Genomic DNA, 18,378 nt, shown 5'->3' with positions numbered 1-18,378 from the left:
GCAATATCACATATGATTCAACAAGCTTTAGGAATACAGGATGATTGTGTGGGAATAAAATTAAAGTCTCCCTTTTGAAAAAGACACGGTTTATGTTTTCAGTCCAAACTTCACAGAAGTGAAATTTCAAGATGTGTTACAGACCAGGTGTTAGCAGAAAACAATACCTACAGAGTGCTGTTGAAACAGCAATGACTGCAGTTAGGTGATATCAGCAAATACACCATTAACTTTGAAAGAGTACATAATCAGTGTTACATTTAATTTTGAAAACCATTTGCCTGCTTTGGGAAGTACTGCAAATGTGTTAACTCCAACTATTTCTAAGAGGTCCCAATTTCTAAGGTATTTTTAACCTGTCACGGGCAATACACACTTGTTTTCCATAAATTTAGAACCTCATTGTAAAGGATTTGCTTTCAAGACGGGCAAGCAAGCTTTGGCACTCAGTCTGTGAGGCTGAGCCTGTCCCAGCCCGCCTAGGACGGGCACAACCGTCCTCGATCCCTGTTCACCAGTACAGACCTCGGCACACTCCAGCAAACTCTCTACCTTTCCTCAGCCTCCACTCTTCTCACCAGTGCAGATGTGGGCACAGGATCTCAAACTTTTGGGACCAGCCAGCCTTTATCCCGGATTGAGGCCTGACGTGCCCCCTCAGGTCACAGCCCCCACCGCAGCCAGCAAGCGGGCGACCCTCCCAGGCCCCTTGGCATCAAGTACAACTTAAAAACCACACTTTTAGGACAGCAGGCTTCCCCAGCACCCCTTCAGCTAGTACCACGCTTGCCCCCTGGCACTTACAGCCACGGCAGGGGAGATTCTGCAGCACAGGCTCCACACGGGAGTAGGATGGCCGAATCCTGCCAAAGCCACTGAGACACCGCGCTGCCACAGGGACCCAAGGGGACAAGAGGGACACGGCTGTGGGCACAGACTGCCTCAAGGAGGGAGAAAGGGGCATCTCCGAGGGAGATGGCAGGCAGCTGTGTGAGGAGAGAGGGGCTGTAGTGGCCGTGAGGGGATTGAGGGTGGGAAGGTGTGAGGGGAGAGGGTGGGAAGCCATGAGGAGATCGAGGGCGGGAAGCCATGAGGAGATCGAGGGCGGGAAGATGTGAGGGGATCAAGGGCGGGAAGGTGTGAGGGGAGAGGGCAGGAAGGTGTGAGGAGAAAGCGGGCGGCGGGCCCTGAGGGGATCGAGGATGGGAAGGTGCGAGGGGATCGAGGGCGGGAAGGTGTGAGGGGAGAGGGCGGGAAGCCGTGAGGGGATTGAGGGCGGGAAGGTGTGAGGGGATCGAGGATGGGAAGGTGTGAGGGGATCGAGGATGGGAAGGTGTGAGGGGATCGAGGGCGGGAAGCCGTGAGGGGATCGAGGGCGGGAAGCCGTGAGGGGATCGAGGATGGGAAGCTGAGAGGGGAAAGGGCGGGAAGGTGTGAGGGGAAAGGGCGGGAAGCCGTGAGGGGATCGAGGGCGGGAAGGTGTGAGGGGATCGAGGGTAGGAAGGTGTGAGGGGAAAGGGCGGGAAGCCGTGAGGGGATCAAGGGCAGGAAGCTGAGAGGTCAAAGGGCGGGAAGCCGTGAGGGGATTGAGGGCGGGAAGGTGTGAGGGGATCGAGGACGGGAAGCCGTGAGGAGAAGGCGGGCGGCGAGCCCTGAGGGGAGGGGGCGCGAGGCTGTGAGGGCTCTGGGGCGGCAACGCCGGCCGAGGAAAGGGGCTGGGCCGAGCGGCCGGCATCTCCCCGCGGGCTGCAGAAGGCCGGGAGCGGCTGAAGGGGACTGCTCACTACAGAAACTCCCCCGACCTCCCCGCTCACCGGCGCTGGGGTGCAGCCGCCCCGGCCAAGTCAACACGCCGCCCGCCTGTGTTGCTCTGCGCCTGCGCCGGCTGCGGCTCGGCCGGTACCTCCGGCCCGCCAGGGGGCGCTGCGCGGCGCCGCTCCCCCTTCTCCCGGGCGCGCGAGGCGCCGGTCCCCACCAGAGGAGCGCGGCCTACCCGGGCCGGCCGCCGCCGCCGCCGCCGCCGCCGCCGCCATGGGGAAGAAGCACAAGAAGCACAAGTCGGACAAGCACCCCTACGAGGGTGGGTGGGCAGGGGGACGTCCGGCAGGAAGGCCCCGGGCCCTAGCTGGCGGCCGGGCGGGCCCACCCGGCGGGGGAGGCGGGGGTGGGTTGATAACTTGGTGGTGAAGCTGAGGGAACGGAACGGGGCGGGGAGAGCGGCCTCGGTGGGCCCCGGGGCTGGGCCCAGCGGCTGTGCCGGGGTTCTGGTGAGGGGAGCGGCAGGGTCTGGAAAGAAAATGAGGTGTGGGTCAGTGTGAGGGTGCGGAGGGGGGAGGCTGAGCCCTGTGGTTCGGTCGGAGCAGCGGGGTATCCCCGCGGCCCTGCTCTCTCACAGGGCCGGTGTCCCTGCCCGTTCTAGAGTATGTGGAGAAGCCGCTGAAGCTGGTGCTGAAGGTGGGAGGCAGCGAAGTGGCTGAACTGTCCACCGGGAACGCGGGGCTCGACCCCAGCCTCTATGAAGACAAATCGGAGCACGAGAAACACAAGGACAGAAAAAGGAAGAAGAGAAAGAAAGGAGAAAAGCAAGCTCCTGGAGAAGAGAAGGAGAAAAGGAAGAGAAAAGTTAAGGTACGTGTTGATGCTAGTGCATTTTAGCATTAAAAAGCTTCCATTTTCTCTAGCCTTCGTGTCAAAGCATGAGCAGGTATGACTGTAACTTGTATCCTTAAATACATTCAAACTCAGTATTAGTTTTGCCATTTCCTTTTCTAATTCTATTCTACTTAGAATAGTAATTCTAATAAATTACTCACCAGGTAATTTAATAGGAAAAGATAAGCAAAGTAATCTGAAATTTCTCGTTTTTCAGAAAAAATGCTGTCAAATATAAAAGCACAGAAAATTAAAAAGGGGGGGGGAGATTCTGTGTCCAAATAAATCTATTTGTATAAAACGGAATGAAGAATTTACAAGTTCTTAATTAAAGAAAAAAAAAATACACCTCTCTCAGGGTTCTTAATGTGATAAGTAATTCTAACACCTTTATTTGCAGCATTATGGGTATCTCTAATTTTAAATTTCCTGACTTTTTCTTACTATTTTTTCTAAAACCTTCAAAGATCATCTTAGGGGCTTCGCTGGAGACAATTCTCTGTGCAGAGAACAGTGCAGGGCATTCCTGTCATGCTCTAAGTGGGTGTCTGTCACATTTTTGAAAACAAAATTTTGTGATACATTGCATTGTATAGCTGAATTCCTCTATCGTCCAGCAGATGGAGACAGTACATAAAGAATACAAGGTTTTTACAGACTTACAAACTGTTACTTTATCTTTTTATACTACATGAGGTTGTTTTGAAAAATCCAGAGAGCATTACGTACAGGAATAATGCTGGTTTGGCAGGTTCTCTAAGTTTCTGTAAGAATCTTTCTCTTTCCAGGAGGATAAAAGGAGACGAGATCGAGACCATGCAGACAGTGAGGGAGAACAGGAAATGAAATGTCAGACCCCCATCAGGTTGGAATTGCCACCAGAGAAACCATTGGCGAGTACTTTATCAAAACAGGAAGGTAGGAAAAAAAAAAACCCCAAACATTTATTTTGCTAATTCCACTTTTCTTTAATTGACATGGCAGGGGGTTGGAACTAGATGATCTTTAAGATCTCTTCCAACCCAAACCATTCTGTGATTCTACAGTTGACAGTTTATTCATCTTTGTTTCTGTAGCCAAACAAAAAAAAAGGTCAAGTCAGCTGCTATCTCAGTGTTTTTCCCCATCTCACATAAATTTGCAGTGAAGTTACTGTGTACTTCCTGATACTTACCTGTGTCAGAGCGAGCAGAACGTCAAGTTGGCCCAATGAGAAAAGTAGATCCCCTCTATATGTTGTGGGGTTTGCTACTGTATTCTTTTCATTTATGATGAATTCTCTAGTTGTATCAGTTTTTTATTAGTTGATTTCTAATGTCTTGGAAGTTTAGTACCTCTTGCAGTCAGGTCTGTTTCACATCCTTTCTCCCCCGACTTCTTTTTGGTCTAGAGGTGGAGCAGACACCACTTCAGGAAGCTCTGAATCAACTCATGAGACAGCTGCAGAGGTAAGTGTCTGGGCTACAGGCTTCCAGAGCTATCAAATGAAAATATCATACATAAGAAGAGGCATAGAAAAAGCTGAGTGAAAATATTATTGCTAAATGTATTGCTAACAGGACTATTTTAGGAATTTGAGTACTATTTTAAGAATGCATACTTATAACTTCTCAGCTTAAGCTTCATGTAGGCACCTTCAGTTTCAAGTTTGAAGTACTTTAAGACTTTCAGAAATAGGACAACCTCACAATACTGTGATGCTTTCTTTATAAGAACCTTTTTTTGAGAGATGCACAAGAGTTCGGAGTGAACTTGTCCAAACTTTTTTTACCTGGAGTTCTCCTATTTTTAGCATTATTTACTATAAAAAAATTATGCACTTGAAAACTTAAATCATGTTCTCTTACTGTCTTATTAACCAAATGTCTTTTGGTTAAAACAGTCAGACTTGCAGAATTTGCAGTTCTTTCAAGTAGTCTGTGGTTTAAGATATTCCTTCTTGACTTCAGAATTAAGATTATCTGTGTGTCTTGTACGAGAGCGGTTGAAGGATCTTTCCCTTTCCTTGTCCTGCCAGATGAAGTTTGAATCTGTTTGTGAGTTTTCTTTTAACCTTAAATTCTCAAGACCTTGGTGTCGCTTTCAAGGAACTAACAACCAGCCATCAAAAAGCTGTGTGTGTTTGCTTTGACTGCCCTTCCACGCACGCAGAAAGAAGCAGCCGCTTCTTGTTCTGAATCCTGTCTCTCAGGAGGGTTCCACAGGTGTTGCAGAATGTCACATATAGCAAAGTGCTTCTCACTCTTCTGCAGCAACTTGGAGTAGAAATCCTTAAGTCACAAGGAAGCCTCAGGAAAAAGGTCTGAAATACCAAGGGTTTCACCAGTGTGTGTAATATCAATACGGGTGGAGGAAGCCAGTGTCGTGCTGCAGAGTTAAGCAAGAAGCAAAAAACCAGTGGTTTTGGAGGAGAGATTGTTGCCAGTTTATCAACAAAGCCTGAGCCTCAGGAGAAAATACCAACCAACTATATTTGATTTTAGTGCTGTTAGAAGCACCCGGAAACGTCAGTGTATGTCAGAGATCACTGAAAGTCTTAGGAAAATTTAATGTAAAAAAATTAAAAAATTAACATTACATAATCTGAAAATAAACATAAATACACACGTTCTATCACAACTTTTAGCAGCAAGCCTTCCTTTTTGTTAATTTCAGAGGAAGCAATGGAATGAGAAGTAAATATTCTTAGGATATTTGTTCCCTTTATTTTTCAGTAACTTAATTATTATAAACTCACTGATATTTGTTCCCTTTATTTTTCAGTAACTTTATTATTATAAACCCACTTTTTGAGAAGCCAAAACCTAAATAAAAAGGTTGTTTTTTTCTTAATCTCCTTGGGAGCACAGATTAAAAAAAAAAAGGTTGTTTTTTTCTTAATCTTCTTGGGAGCACAGACAGTTATCAAAATGTAGAGCTTAACTTCTAAAACGTGTTTGTAGCACTTTTTTGGTATATAGCCTTGCGTATGGGATCTTTTCAACCTTCAGAAGTGAAAGATGATGCTGACACAAGCCATTTCTAGCTTTATGGTTTTGATTCCTTTCAGCTTTGTCCTTTCCTTTCTGTTTAATTCCAAGCTTAATATGTTCTTTGTTATAAGTTGAAACATAAAAAACTGTCTTTTCATTTCTTAACAGAAAAGATCCAAGTTCTTTCTTTTCATTTCCTGTGACTGACTTTATTGCCCCTGGCTATTCCATGATCATTAAAAACCCAATGGACTTTAGTACCATGAAGGAGAAGATCAAGAACAATGGGTACCAGTCCATAGAAGAATTAAAGGTAATTCTGTACATTTTATTTCAACTGCAGAGATGCGTTACACTTAATTGACTTGAGCTCTAATATTTTATGAGAATATGAAAATGCCAAAAAAACCCAGTACTGCTGCCTGAAGAAATGTTTGTTGTTGAATTAAAAACCCAATGGACTTTAGTACCATGAAGGAGAAGATCAAGAACAACGGGTACCAGTCCATAGAAGAATTAAAGGTAATTCTGTACATTTTATTTCAACTGCAGAGATGTGTTAGACTTAATTGACTTGAGCTCTAGTATTTTATAAGAATATGAAAATGCCAAAAAAGCCAGTGCTGCTGTCTGAAGAAATGTTTGTTGTTGAACTTCTGTGAGCAAATAACTTCTGGAAGTGAAAGAAAAAGCGTTTCTGGTTTGTAAATATGCATCTCAAAAAAATGGGGGTGGTTTTAGGTTTTACACAGGATTCAATAGGTGTCAGATTGTCCTTCAGCACGTCGTTTCAGCGCTTTACTTCAGAATGAAGATGTTAGCATTTCTGTCAGACTGCTCTGGTTTTTAGTGTGTTACCTCTTGGAAACCAAGGAGTCTGGTGAATTTATTGGGTTTCCTGCCACCTCTGTGCCAGCCAGGCTTAGCCAGCCCTGTGTGTCCCCAGCTAGGGAAGGCAGGATGAGCTCAGTCCTGTTGGCAGCAACCACTTAACCCTGTGCTCTACTGTGTCTGGTGGATTCGAGGGCTTGTTTTGAAGCCTCTCAAAGCTTTTAAAAGGTGTGGGGGCTTGTTTTGTTTTGGTTTCTTCAGCAGAAGTATTCTCTGCTTCCTTACTCGGCTAGATGAGGACCCAAGACATGTAATTAACAGTGGAATTTAGGCAGGTGTTAGTTAATAGTATTGGTTGTATTTTCTTGCACATTCTTCTTTAGAGCTCCAAAACTTAAGAAGAACATTCCCTGTTGTTTCAGCTGTTTCTGGTTAGTTTTTCATTTTAACTTTTTGTTTTTGTAAATAGCTGAGAGTGTGATAAAACATACCAACCTGCAGAGGCTCTGCAATGAGTGAAGTTTCTAGTTCAGTCATTCAAGATGTGAACTTGCAACAAGCAGAGATTCCTGTTCTTTGTTGTAACTGAAACTTTGCCATATTTCTCATAATAATTTAACTTTGAATTGCAGCTTTTCTGTTTTTTAAGATAGCTTTAGTGTCTTTTTTACGTTTCCTTGCTTTGTTTTTCTTTTAATGACTGCGGATTGGTCAGGAAAGTGGGTAGTTTTAGCTAGGATTTCCATTAAAACTATGAAAACTACAAAAAATACTGAACACTTAGGAGTATTCTCAGGATGTTTTTTGGGGTGCTAGTTTTGAGACTTTAATTTACATATTTATTTCTGTTATTTCATTTCATATTCATTTCTGTATTCATTAATTAAAAATATTCTTTGAAGTTCTTTTTCTCTAAAGCTCAAGACACTGCATTTGCAATGAGGATTTTCATACGGTGTACTATAAAATTTTAACTTTCATTCCAAAATTATTAATATCTGTACAGGATAACTTCAAATTGATGTGTACTAATGCAATGATTTACAACAAACCAGACACCATTTACTACAAAGCTGCAAAAAAACTGCTGCACTCAGGGATGAAGATACTTAGCCAGGTAAAAGAAAATATAAAACAAAATATTCAACAATATGTTTCTTCCTCTTTCATTCTGCTTTTCTTACAGGGATCTCATGAAAATTAATAAAAACTTGCTTAATATTTGTCAAATGCTTGCATATTAGAATTTAAATAGTACATTGTTTTAATGTTCATGCTTTAGTACTGTTACCAGATCAGTTATTGAAATATTTGCATTTAATATTTCAGTTTCTAAACCGACTTTATACTTGCTAGTATAAGAAAGGAAAAAACGAAGTTGTTCTCTGTGGGTAGGTTAGGAAAAGATTAATTGAAGCAGCAAATAAGAGGTTTCTGGTGTTTTTTAGGAGAGAATTCAGAGCCTGAAACAAAGTATAGAATTCATGGCTGACCTGCAGAAGACGAGGAAGCAGAAGGACAAGATGGAACTGCAGCAAACTGGGGAAGATGAAAATGGTCCTGGGAAAGACAAAGGAGAACCTGCAGATGGTGACACCAAAGCATTCAAAACACCTAGCAAAGACCACAAAAAGTAAAGTATTAGCTCAATAATATCTCTAATTATAGGATCCACCCTTTAAATGCTACTGAAACAAGGTGGCTTTTAGGGACTAGCAGATAGGGGTTTCTCTCTGTATGGTACTGCATCTACGCTAAGACTTTGGCAACATTAACATAAAGTGACCTCATACACCAAAAATAAATAAGTTTAGATATTTTTATGATAACATCATTTTTTTTATGTAGGTAACTTACATGAGGTAACCTACCTGATGAGGTAAATGCTCATCAACCCCATTCCTTAAATTACTTTCTATTTTTGTGTCTGTTACACAGAAATAGTACTGTTTTGGAGAAAGCTTGCAAACATGACATTTTAAACATTTTGGTACAAGTAACTATACAGCCCATTTCACATACCTTTTTCTTTTGGCATAGTAGTTGTGTTTGAAACATGTAAATGCATAGCTACAGAATGTCTACTTCCTGCTATGTCTTTTGATACCTAGAAATACCCCTTTCAGTGTTCTGAAATACTAGTGGCTTTATTTTCACATTTGAAAATAGAGGTAGTGAAATTAAGAGTTATCTAATATTTTATTTTACCAAAAATAAAGTGATCACATAAAATCTAGCAACGTGCTAAAGTAAGCTAAACACAGAGACCTTCACAGTTGCTAACATAAAAAAAACATTTTCTGATCTAAATCTTTGTCATATATTTTCCCCAGCTATATTAAATAGTCATATTAAATGGTTTTTCTTTTTTTTGTTAGTTGTTTTGTCTACAAAACCAATTTCTTCACTGTATCCTTTTGTGGTACTGGTGTTGAGCCGATTGGTGTCTGTTAACTCCATCTGTTAGGGCCGGTGCCTCACTCTGTGGGCTTTATTGGGTTTTATTCACAGGAAGGACAAAGATCTACTTGAAGACAAATTACGAAACAACAGCCTGGAAAGGGAACAAGAGCAGATCGATCGCATTGTTAGAGAGTCTGGAGGAAAGCTAACAAGGAGACCTGCAAACAGCCAGGTAAATCTTCTGTGTGTTCAGAACTCCTGTCACTTTCTCATAACCCAGGCTTAGTTGGCATCTTAGAGCAGTTGAAACTCAAGGAATGCTTTTCCTACGGTTTACACCATTTTACACTCAAATGATCAATCTTTTCTGTAACAGCACAAAGTTAAAAAAAACGGGCGTACCCGTCGCATTGTTAGAGAGTCTGGAGGAAAGCTAACAAGGAGACCTGCAAACAGCCAGGTAAATCTTCTGTGTGTTCAGAACTCCTGTCACTTTCTCATAACCCAGGCTTAGTTGGCATCTTAGAGCAGTTGAAACTCAAGGAATGCTTTTCCTACGGTCAAGGAGACCTGCAAACAGCCAGGTAAATCTTCTGTGTGTTCAGAACTCCTGTCACTTTCTCATAACCCAGGCTTAGTTGGCATCTTAGAGCAGTTGAAACTCAAGGAATGCTTTTCCTACGGTTTACACCATTTTACACTCAAATGATCAATCTTTTCTGTAACAGCACAAAGTTAAAAAAAACGGGCGTACCCGTTGAACACATGCTGAATTTTGTCAGCAGAGCAAGTTCAGCTTAAGTTTTCTAGAAATTTTAGATAAAGTAGTAGAAAAGGATGAATAGTAGAAACCTCAAGGAAATATCTTAAATCTGACCTGCAAAAAACCCTGTTTCTGAAGCTCGTTTTCTGAAAAAAAACTCGTTTTCTTAACCAGCCATGTGTCAGATCAAAGTGTCACAGGAGAAGGAACCCGGGTGTACCCATTGAACACATGCTGAATTTTGTCAGCAGAGCAAGTTCAGCTTAAGTTTTCTAGAAATTTTAGATAAAGTAGTAGAAAAGGATGAATAGTAGAAACCTCAAGGAAATATCTCAAATCTGACCTGCAAAAAACCCTGTTTCTGAAGCTCGTTTTCTGAAAAAAAACTCGTTTTCTTAACCAGCCATGTGTCAGATCAAAGTGTCACAGGAGAAGGAACCCGGTTTGGTAATACTGGGCCCATTTAATTTTCTACATGAATTACATGTTTGATCTCTTAGTTTCTGCAGAATCATTAATATTTATCATAGTTTTTTAATTCCTTGTGGCTACACTGATAACGAAGTTGTCTAGTGAAGATAAAACACTTAAAGCAGCACTAACTTTTGGGTCTGACTGATCATTCCAAATCCTTTTCTGATTCCTACGGATAGGACAGTTTCATTAGACGTTTTGATTGGTTTAAAGACCGTGAATTTCAACTAATAGGTAAATTAAAATAGTCTGCTCTTATTTCAGTGTGAATTTGAAAGAAGAAAACCAGATGGTACAACAACTCTGGGCCTTCTTAATCCGGTTGACCTTACTGCAGGAGGTAAGTTGGCACAATTCTGGTAACGAGCCCCTTTCACCTACCTGCTCTGCTGCCTTTCTGCTGGTCAGCAAAGGCTGGCCAAGCACCTCATGCTCCTTTATAGACTGATAAAGGTCTGGATGTAAAAAGCTGCAGCTGAGGGAGCACGTAGATGGGGGCCAGTTGTGGCTGTTGCTTCTCCTTTTTGCCTCAGCTGTTTGTGGGAGCTGCAAGAGAAAGGTTTTGCTGTTGGAGAAGCAGCCTGCCATGTTCTTGTCTCCTGGACTGCCCTGAGGTCTGGCTGTGTACAGCGTCTGCTCACACAAAAAAGGTCACAGATGTTCCAGAATTGGCCACTGGGACCTGTCTGGATCCCAGATCTTGTCAGTGCCACCTGTGGAGTGCCACTAGCCAAAAGAGTGCAGGTGCTTGCCCATTTAACTGCCAGCTTGTTACAGACCGGGCCTAGAACAGACAGAAACCCCACTGAAAACTCAACTTCTCCCTTCCCTGTTTGTGCAGTAGGAAATGTCAGCAGGAATAAATAAAGTGTGGTTTTTCACATTAAGAATGCGATCCTCTTCACTGATGCAGCCCCTGTTAGGGCAGAACAGGCAGGAAGAAAAATATTAGTGAAAACTTAACATTTAAACTAGATCTTCCATACTTACCCAGTATTGCCACTTACTTGGTCTGGATTCATGTTTAAGACCACACACAGTCTTGAGTATGGAGCGTTTGGAGAGGAAGGCACCCTTTGAGAGTTGTGTCTTGTTTATTCTGAAGTTTCTGGCTACGAGTATTAAATGAGTGTGGACATCTTCCTGTGTCCCTTAATTACGCCTTCGTTATTTGTGTGTTTTGGTGAATCCTATTGCAGAGCCGGGTTACTGCCCCGTGAAGCTGGGGATGACAGCAGGAAGGCTGCAGTCGGGAGTTAATACCTTACAAGGCTTCAAAGAAGATAAAAGAAACAAGGTTACTCCAGGCAAGTGCTGATTTTTTTTAAAAAAATGTAAATCCTCCTCCTTACAGAAACAAAATATGTTGATCTCATTACTGGCACACACATAGTTTGGAACTAAGACTTTACAACAATAAAGCACATCATTGCGTGTATCTATCACACAACTAAACAGCACGTGGTAAAGTCTGGCTTAATTTGCACATACAAAAGGTGAGGGATAATTAATAAATTGTTGATTGATAATGAGAAGAGGAACTTACCAGGCAGATAAAGGATGTTGCCAGCTTGGAAAGAGCGTAGCAAGGAGCCTGAGAACCTCTTGCCAGCACAGGACTGAATTTTTGTATTGTGTTAATGTATCGTTAATACATTTGTAAATAAAAATGCATTTGATGTAGATGTTACTAAAAGACATTACAGATGATATTCTGTGAAAGTTCATTTTCACCCTAAGAAATCTGTTCCTAAAAGCTTCTTTTTGGGGATTGTTTTACAACCCCTTACTCGTTTTTTACCTGATACTTGCATAGCAGGGCTAGTAATTAGTACTGTTTTTATTCATTAGTGACATACTTGAATTACGGACCCTATAGCTCCTATGCTCCGACGTACGACTCTACGTTTGCCAACATAAGCAAAGAAGATTCTGACTTGATCTATTCAACGTACGGGGAAGACTCTAATCAAGGCTCTTTCAGGTAATGAAACAACCAGGGGGGGTGTTTCAGCTTCCCTGCACCGAGGCCGTGCTGTGCAGCTCTGCAGCACGGGCTTTAGCGGCGCTGTCGGATGATGCCACTGCCTGTATGCCTTACTGGGCTTGGTTGCTTCCTTTGTTTGTTTGAAGAAACAAGAATTTTAATAAGAGAATTTGCCTGTAAAGTGAAATTAGCCAAGATTGGAGGATTTTGATGCTGCTGATAGCTAGGAACGCACAGTCTAAAATTTAAGTGTATTGATGGCTAACTCTGAAGGACTCATAGTCAAACACAGAAATACAAATACTTCTACAAACTGTATTTTTTTATCATTAATTAACTTAATTACAGTCTTGAATGAGACGCATCTTTGTTAATGTCAAATACTGACCAAACTACTGTGGTCATAGTGGGAGACCTATACAAATACTTCTACAAACTGTATTTTTTTTAACATTAATGAACTTAATTACAGCCTTGAATGAGATGCATCTTTGTTAATGTCAAATACCGACCAAACTACTATGGTCATAGTGGGAGACCAGAGTCCAGACATAGTGATTCCCAATTTCATTCTTAGTGTGTCTACTGCTCGATTTTCTTATTATTTATGGCAGTAATAACAATAAATTCTCATTGTTTTTATTATTCTTGATGATAAAAACTTCAGAGCAAAAGTACTATTGTTTTATAAGAATCTCAAAAACAAAATACAGGGTGTATAAATCGATGTGAAGGGTGGGAGTACTTAGGTGGGGTGTGGGCGTGAGGTGCCTGTGAAGCTGGCTGTGTTTGCTGCAGCTGCCTGAGATAGGACACTTCTAGTTTTCCAGTTTTTGTAAAGCATCTGAGCAGGTTCCTCAGCTCCAAAAGGCAGGGATAATTACCTGTCAGATAAATCCTCTGCTAAGTTTTGTTTTCTGTGCTGTACATTTTTGGTTTGACTTCACCTAACTTCTTGTCCATGGAACGTTTGGTATGAGAATAGTCACCTTAACTATCTTTTGATCTTTTAGTATTCATGACTTTTTGATGAAATCGCAAGATTATCCTCTCTTAATGGCTGATAGTTTGCTTGATGTTCTAACTAAAGGAGGACACTCCAGAGCTCTCAGAGAACTAGAACTGGTAAGAGCACCTTTGTGACTTCTCTGATGGTTGGTTTTAGCGCACAAGCTATAAAGCTAGAGAAAGATGATGCTGATGGGGCTCCCTTTTAATTGGTAAAATTTGGAAGTGACGACTGAGCTTTGTCTCTAGGGGATGGGTTTTCTGGAAAGGGATTATTCTGATTTGTTAATTAGCGAACCATAAAAATTTACAAAATACTGTACATTGAGACAGAGTCACACATCCTTACTCTGCTCTCCCACTCCCTCTACCTCCTGTTCCATTTAGTAAGAAAATACTAAAAAGCAGTTGTTTAGGAACGAGGTGATCGTGGATGGGCTTTCTTGTTTCCATGAAAAGTTTGTCATGTTCCTTGCAGCCACTGGTTGAATCAGGAGAATTAGTAACTAGTTTGTCTCTTTACTTGGCACAGCGCTTTTAAACACAAATATATACTTTTAAACAACTACTCTTCCAATTCTTGGGAGATTTCGGTACCTGCGTATGCCAAACATGATGAATCAAAGGGGCTGATTTGACAATCTGAACTTAATTAACAACCCAAGAATTAGTTGAGAACCTCCACCAGACGATTCCCTTTAACTAAAAGTCTTGATTTGAGTTTCACCTTAATGTAAACTATTGAAATAAACAGATCAGAGCCTTTTACTAACAATAGGTCAAATATCAGCTAAACTAATGCTAGAAACAGGTCACGGATCAAAGATCACCCTTTGGCCCCAGTTCAGACCTTTCCTTGGCATTTCCTACTTCAGCTCTTCTGTAGTGCGCAGCAGTGACACGGGCTGGCAGGGTTCCACCACTGCTGGGGCAAGTATGAAGGGAAATACACTTACCTATAGAAAGAGAGTACATTGCAGCTTCTGATTATCATCCTTCCTTTTCTTCATCATCTCTGATGTGACATCACTGGGGAAAGCAGGTGGACTTTGCAAAGAGCAATAAATTGTGAGCCCTAAAAATGTATTTTAGTAAACAGTATGTGATGAAAACCCTCCAAAAACAGCTACTTTGTAACTTGGTTTGCAGAGAGAGCTCGTTATGTCATTGCGTATTTACCTTACTTTAAAAATACTGCATTTTGTGAGGTTTTACTTTGAACTTAAAGAAATAATTCATTTTAACTCCTTTAAAAACCCTTTCTCTCTTCAGCCATTGGAGGAGGCTGAAGGCACACAGGAAAGAAGTGATGCAATAAGAGATGCAAAGGTAAAAATTTTTTCTATCAATTAATTAAGCAACCTGTCTGACCCCACAGGTATAAAACTGCCTGAAGCCGAAAGGCCTGTGCAGCTACACTGAGTAAGAATCCCCCAAAAAGTTAAGTCTTAAACGAGGCCATCTATCAAGAGAACTGCAAGAAAATGCTCCTGTGTTTTCGTTTGTGATTGTTAAGCCACGTGTTACACGAAAGGCCTGTGCAGCTACACTGAGTAAGAATCCCCCAAAAAGTTAAGTCTTAAACGAGGCCATCTATCAAGAGAACTGCAAGAAAATGCTCCTGTGTTTTCGTTTGTGATTGTTAAGCCACGTGTTACACCTTCTGGTTGGCAGCTGTGGTTGGTTTATTCCTACCTTCACCTGGTTTGTGTTAACGTGAACTTGGAATACAGCTGTAAAATACCATCGGTAGCTTTGAGAAGTTTTCCCTCAAACACCTGGTGCCCCTGCAGGCACCCAGCAGAGCTCTCAAACCATCCCACCCAAGCTTTGGTTGAAGAGGGAAAGTTCTAGGGAAAGGGCTGCTCTTCTCTCCTCCAGCCACCTCCCAGCCTGGCTTGGAATTTTTGCCTTGGATTTTAGATAAACTCTGGCTTAGGTGAGCTTGAGGAATTTTTATTTAATTGGGATGCTGGTCTTAAGTTACTGCATCATTTGTGCCCACCCTGGTCTTGGCAGAAGCCATTTTCTGTTTGAGTATCACACAGACCAGTAAACTGAGTAACTGCAGAGCAGGGAAGGTTCCACAGGGTGTCTTCTCAGCTTTCCCTCTGTACATTCACTTTTTGGTAGAGCAGACTCATTTTAACAAACTTTGTGTTCTGATTTCGCCCAGACAGTTTTATTTTAAGGCTGATCTAAATATTATCTGACTTATTACTTGCTGGTTTGTTGGGGTGTTTGGGTTTTTTTTTTTAGCTGATGGAAATGGATATTGCTGCCAGGTTGGACTCTGCCACCAACGACAGACTGACAGCGCTGAAAGCCGTTACCAGCTTTGGCGTGCCCGTGGAGGAGTTTGATTCTGAGGGTGAGTTCTGGTGGTACCTCCACTTCTGATACAGCTGTCACTGTTTCTGTTTCTCAATCCCTTCGCCTGGTCAGCCTTACTCTATTTTATATCATAATGCAAGTAAATACACTCTTCTCGCTACATAGGACTTTCTTTTCTTCACTGAACAGAGGCTGAAATCTTCCAGAGGAAACTCGATGAAACAACAAAGCTTCTGCGAGAGCTGCAGGATGCTCAGAATGAACGGCTGAGTACAAAACCCCCCCCGAACATGATTTGTCTCCTGGGTCCATCTTACAGAGAGATGCACTTGGGTAAATACACATTTTGTCATCGCTCTGGCAGAACTGATCACATCCCAACTTTTATCAACTCCGAGACAGACAAAGGTTTAACAGTTACAGTACAGAACAGTAATTTAAATTTTTTGTTGTACGTAAAGCCAGGTGACAGTTTTGAACAGTAATTACAAGTATTTCCTCTCTATTATTAAATTTTCCTAGAACTGACTGGGAGCTTTCTCTGTGCCACGGGGCAGACAATAACCGAACACCTTGAACTCCAAGATCTTTAGTGTCTTTCAGCAGGGGCTGCTTAAGCATTACCAAGTTCTTACTGTAAGATTAGCTTTAGTCTGGGTTTGATCTAGTTATCACCTATTTTATTAAACCAATTAACACCAATCATACATTCTGTAATAATTTGAGCAAAGCTTCTTGTCTCCCAGGCAGTTCCACAGCCAGTGTTCAAGGCAGCCTTCTGAGACAGGACAGTGCAGGGGGTGGCTGTTGTGCAACTCACACGTGTGCAACATCTGCTGGGGCACACGGGGTCTAACACGACCCCTGCCCTGTGAGAAGATAAATTCCCCTTTCTGCAGAAACGCTACCGAGTGGGTATTACACAGTCTGAACCAGACCAAGTAACACCTTTCTAGTCCAACCATCAACCTCACTCTGATAAAAACCATCACTAAACCATGTCTCTGAGCACTGTGTCAACCCATCTCTTAAATCCCTCCAGGGATGGTGCCTCAACCCCTTCCCTGGGCAGCCCAGTCCAAGGCTTAAGAACCCTTTCAGCATAAAAATTGTTCCTAATATCCAATCTGAACCTCCCCTGGTGTGACTTGAGGCCACTTGTACTTCAAAAAACCTGTTGACAGGGTGAAGGGCTCATTTTCAGTGATTTTGAGTGTATATATAGGATATAAACACACCCCCTTATCTTTTCTAGCTGAGAGAGTAACCAATAACCTGAAAGAACTTGCACAACAAGTGACTCCGGGTGACATTGTCAGTACCTACGGCATCCGGAAGGCCATGGGGATTTCAGTCCCTGTACCTGACGCGGAGGAGAGCTGGGTGGATCTGACAGAGGGTGAGTACACACAAATACATATATTTTTTATATATATGTATATATATGTATATATATCTTGCAGTGTCTATTCAACTGAGGCAAAACCACACCTGCAAACCGTTGCGCCGCCTCAGGGTAGAGCTTGCAGTGGCTCCAGTTTTTCAGTTCTTCTCCCCTTTTTGAAACTTCTGTTCCTGATGGAGAGAGTTGCTGTGTTTGGTCTCGGAGCTTTGGGTCAGCTGCAGAAAGGAGATATTTTACCATCCCCCTTGCAGCGCTGCCAAATCTTAAAGCCAGGCCTAAACTTCTAGTTTAGTTTTTCCGTTCAGCATGATGTTAGGAGAGGAGAGTTCAAACTCCTCACTTGCTCAAGGCAGGACACAGGGGCTTCCTCCTTCTCCGAGCTGGTGGCCAAGTGCTCCCTGTGCTCGCTGTGGCGGCTGGAGCGTTCGTACCCCACAGCCCCCGCGGGGCTCGGCTCACCCAGCCCAAAGCTTAAAGCCAGGCCTAAACTTCTAGTTTAGTTTTTCCGTTCAGCATGATGTTAGGAGAGGAGAGTTCAAACTCCTCACTTGCTCAAGGCAGGACACAGGGGCTTCCTCCTTCTCCGAGCTGGTGGCCAAGTGCTCCCTGTGCTCGCTGTGGCGGCTGGAGCGTTCGTACCCCACAGCCCCCGCGGGGCTCGGCTCACCCAGCCCAAAGCAGCTCCTGGTTTGGGTGGATTAAGGAGTTGGGTCAGTGGAAAAAAAAGAAAGAAAGAAATCTGAAGTGCCAGAAGCAGCCTCCCCCTGGCGGCACCAGCGGTAAAAGCGCACCCAGAGCTTGTGCTTGTCCCCAGTTTTAAGGCAGGTACGAATTTCCTTGCAAGAAATGTAAATAAAAAGTTTATAAAGTTTAGAAACATTTATGAAAAATTTCAGTGAAGTTGTTATTTAATAAAAAGAGCAGGATGACCTCAGGGACTTACCTTTTGAAGGAAACCACTCAAGAAATCTCAATTTTAAAATTATGGAGCAGTTTCTTTTTCGTAGCGCCGCGCGAGGGATGCTGTGGGACAGACCCAACTGAACCATCACCTTTCCCTGGGCCCTCCCAGAGCACACAGCTCACCCGGGGCTGGCTGCACCTCCGGGAGTGATCCCATTGTGTGTGTGTTTCTTCCAGTCACGAGTTCTCTCTGCTCATTGACCTCCTCTCTCTTGGAAACTTCCAGATTTTCAAGAACCTAAAAAGACGGCAGTTGTCCCCGAAAGCGAGTGTGGTCCCGTCACAGTCTGAGGCTCCGGTAACGTTTACAGCTGGGTCTTTGATTCTATTGAAGAACCAGATGGACTTGCTGCAGGTGCAGTCACCCAGCATATTCTGTGTATATTGTGTGTTAAACTGCTTTTGGTTATTAAATTTTGGAACTGAAGATGACATTCGAAAGCGAATGGTTTGTATTAGAGTTCCTTCCGCTACACAAATGCACTAAATTATTCCTTTTACATTCCATATTATTTTGAAGCCCCTCTGCAGCTTTTAAGGTTTCCTGGATCCTTAAGGGTCTGGAAAATTCAAAGCCGAAGTGAAA

General features: G+C 42.8%; 1 protein-coding gene across 2 annotated transcripts; it reads left to right on the top strand.

Annotated features, from left to right (window-relative positions):
• Positions 1 to 1,917: 1,917 nt before the first annotated feature.
• Positions 1,918 to 18,224, top strand: BRD7 (bromodomain containing 7). 2 transcript variants are annotated; one of them, XM_014942187.1, is made up of 17 exons: positions 1,918 to 2,080; positions 2,420 to 2,628; positions 3,441 to 3,570; positions 4,043 to 4,100; positions 5,793 to 5,937; positions 7,462 to 7,572; positions 7,904 to 8,088; positions 8,967 to 9,090; positions 10,360 to 10,435; positions 11,295 to 11,402; positions 11,947 to 12,079; positions 13,096 to 13,207; positions 14,363 to 14,419; positions 15,350 to 15,461; positions 15,614 to 15,757; positions 16,680 to 16,823; positions 18,019 to 18,224. In XM_014942187.1, exons 1-17 carry the CDS (start codon positions 2,032 to 2,034, stop codon positions 18,081 to 18,083), a joined length of 1,962 nt encoding a protein of 653 aa, XP_014797673.1. In that variant the 5' UTR covers positions 1,918 to 2,031; the 3' UTR covers positions 18,084 to 18,224. The 2 variants fall into 2 exon arrangements, with proteins under 2 accessions (XP_014797673.1, XP_014797672.1); XM_014942186.1 differs by having other exon boundaries at positions 1,962 to 2,080; positions 2,396 to 2,628.
• Positions 18,225 to 18,378: the final 154 nt, after the last annotated feature.

This window comes from Calidris pugnax, unplaced genomic scaffold (genome assembly GCF_001431845.1).
Source record: "Calidris pugnax isolate Ruff unplaced genomic scaffold, ASM143184v1 scaffold28, whole genome shotgun sequence".
NCBI classification, from domain to species: Eukaryota; Metazoa; Chordata; class Aves; order Charadriiformes; family Scolopacidae; genus Calidris; species Calidris pugnax.
Note: the sequence above shows the minus strand (reverse complement) of the source record. Positions and strands in the feature narration are given on the sequence as shown.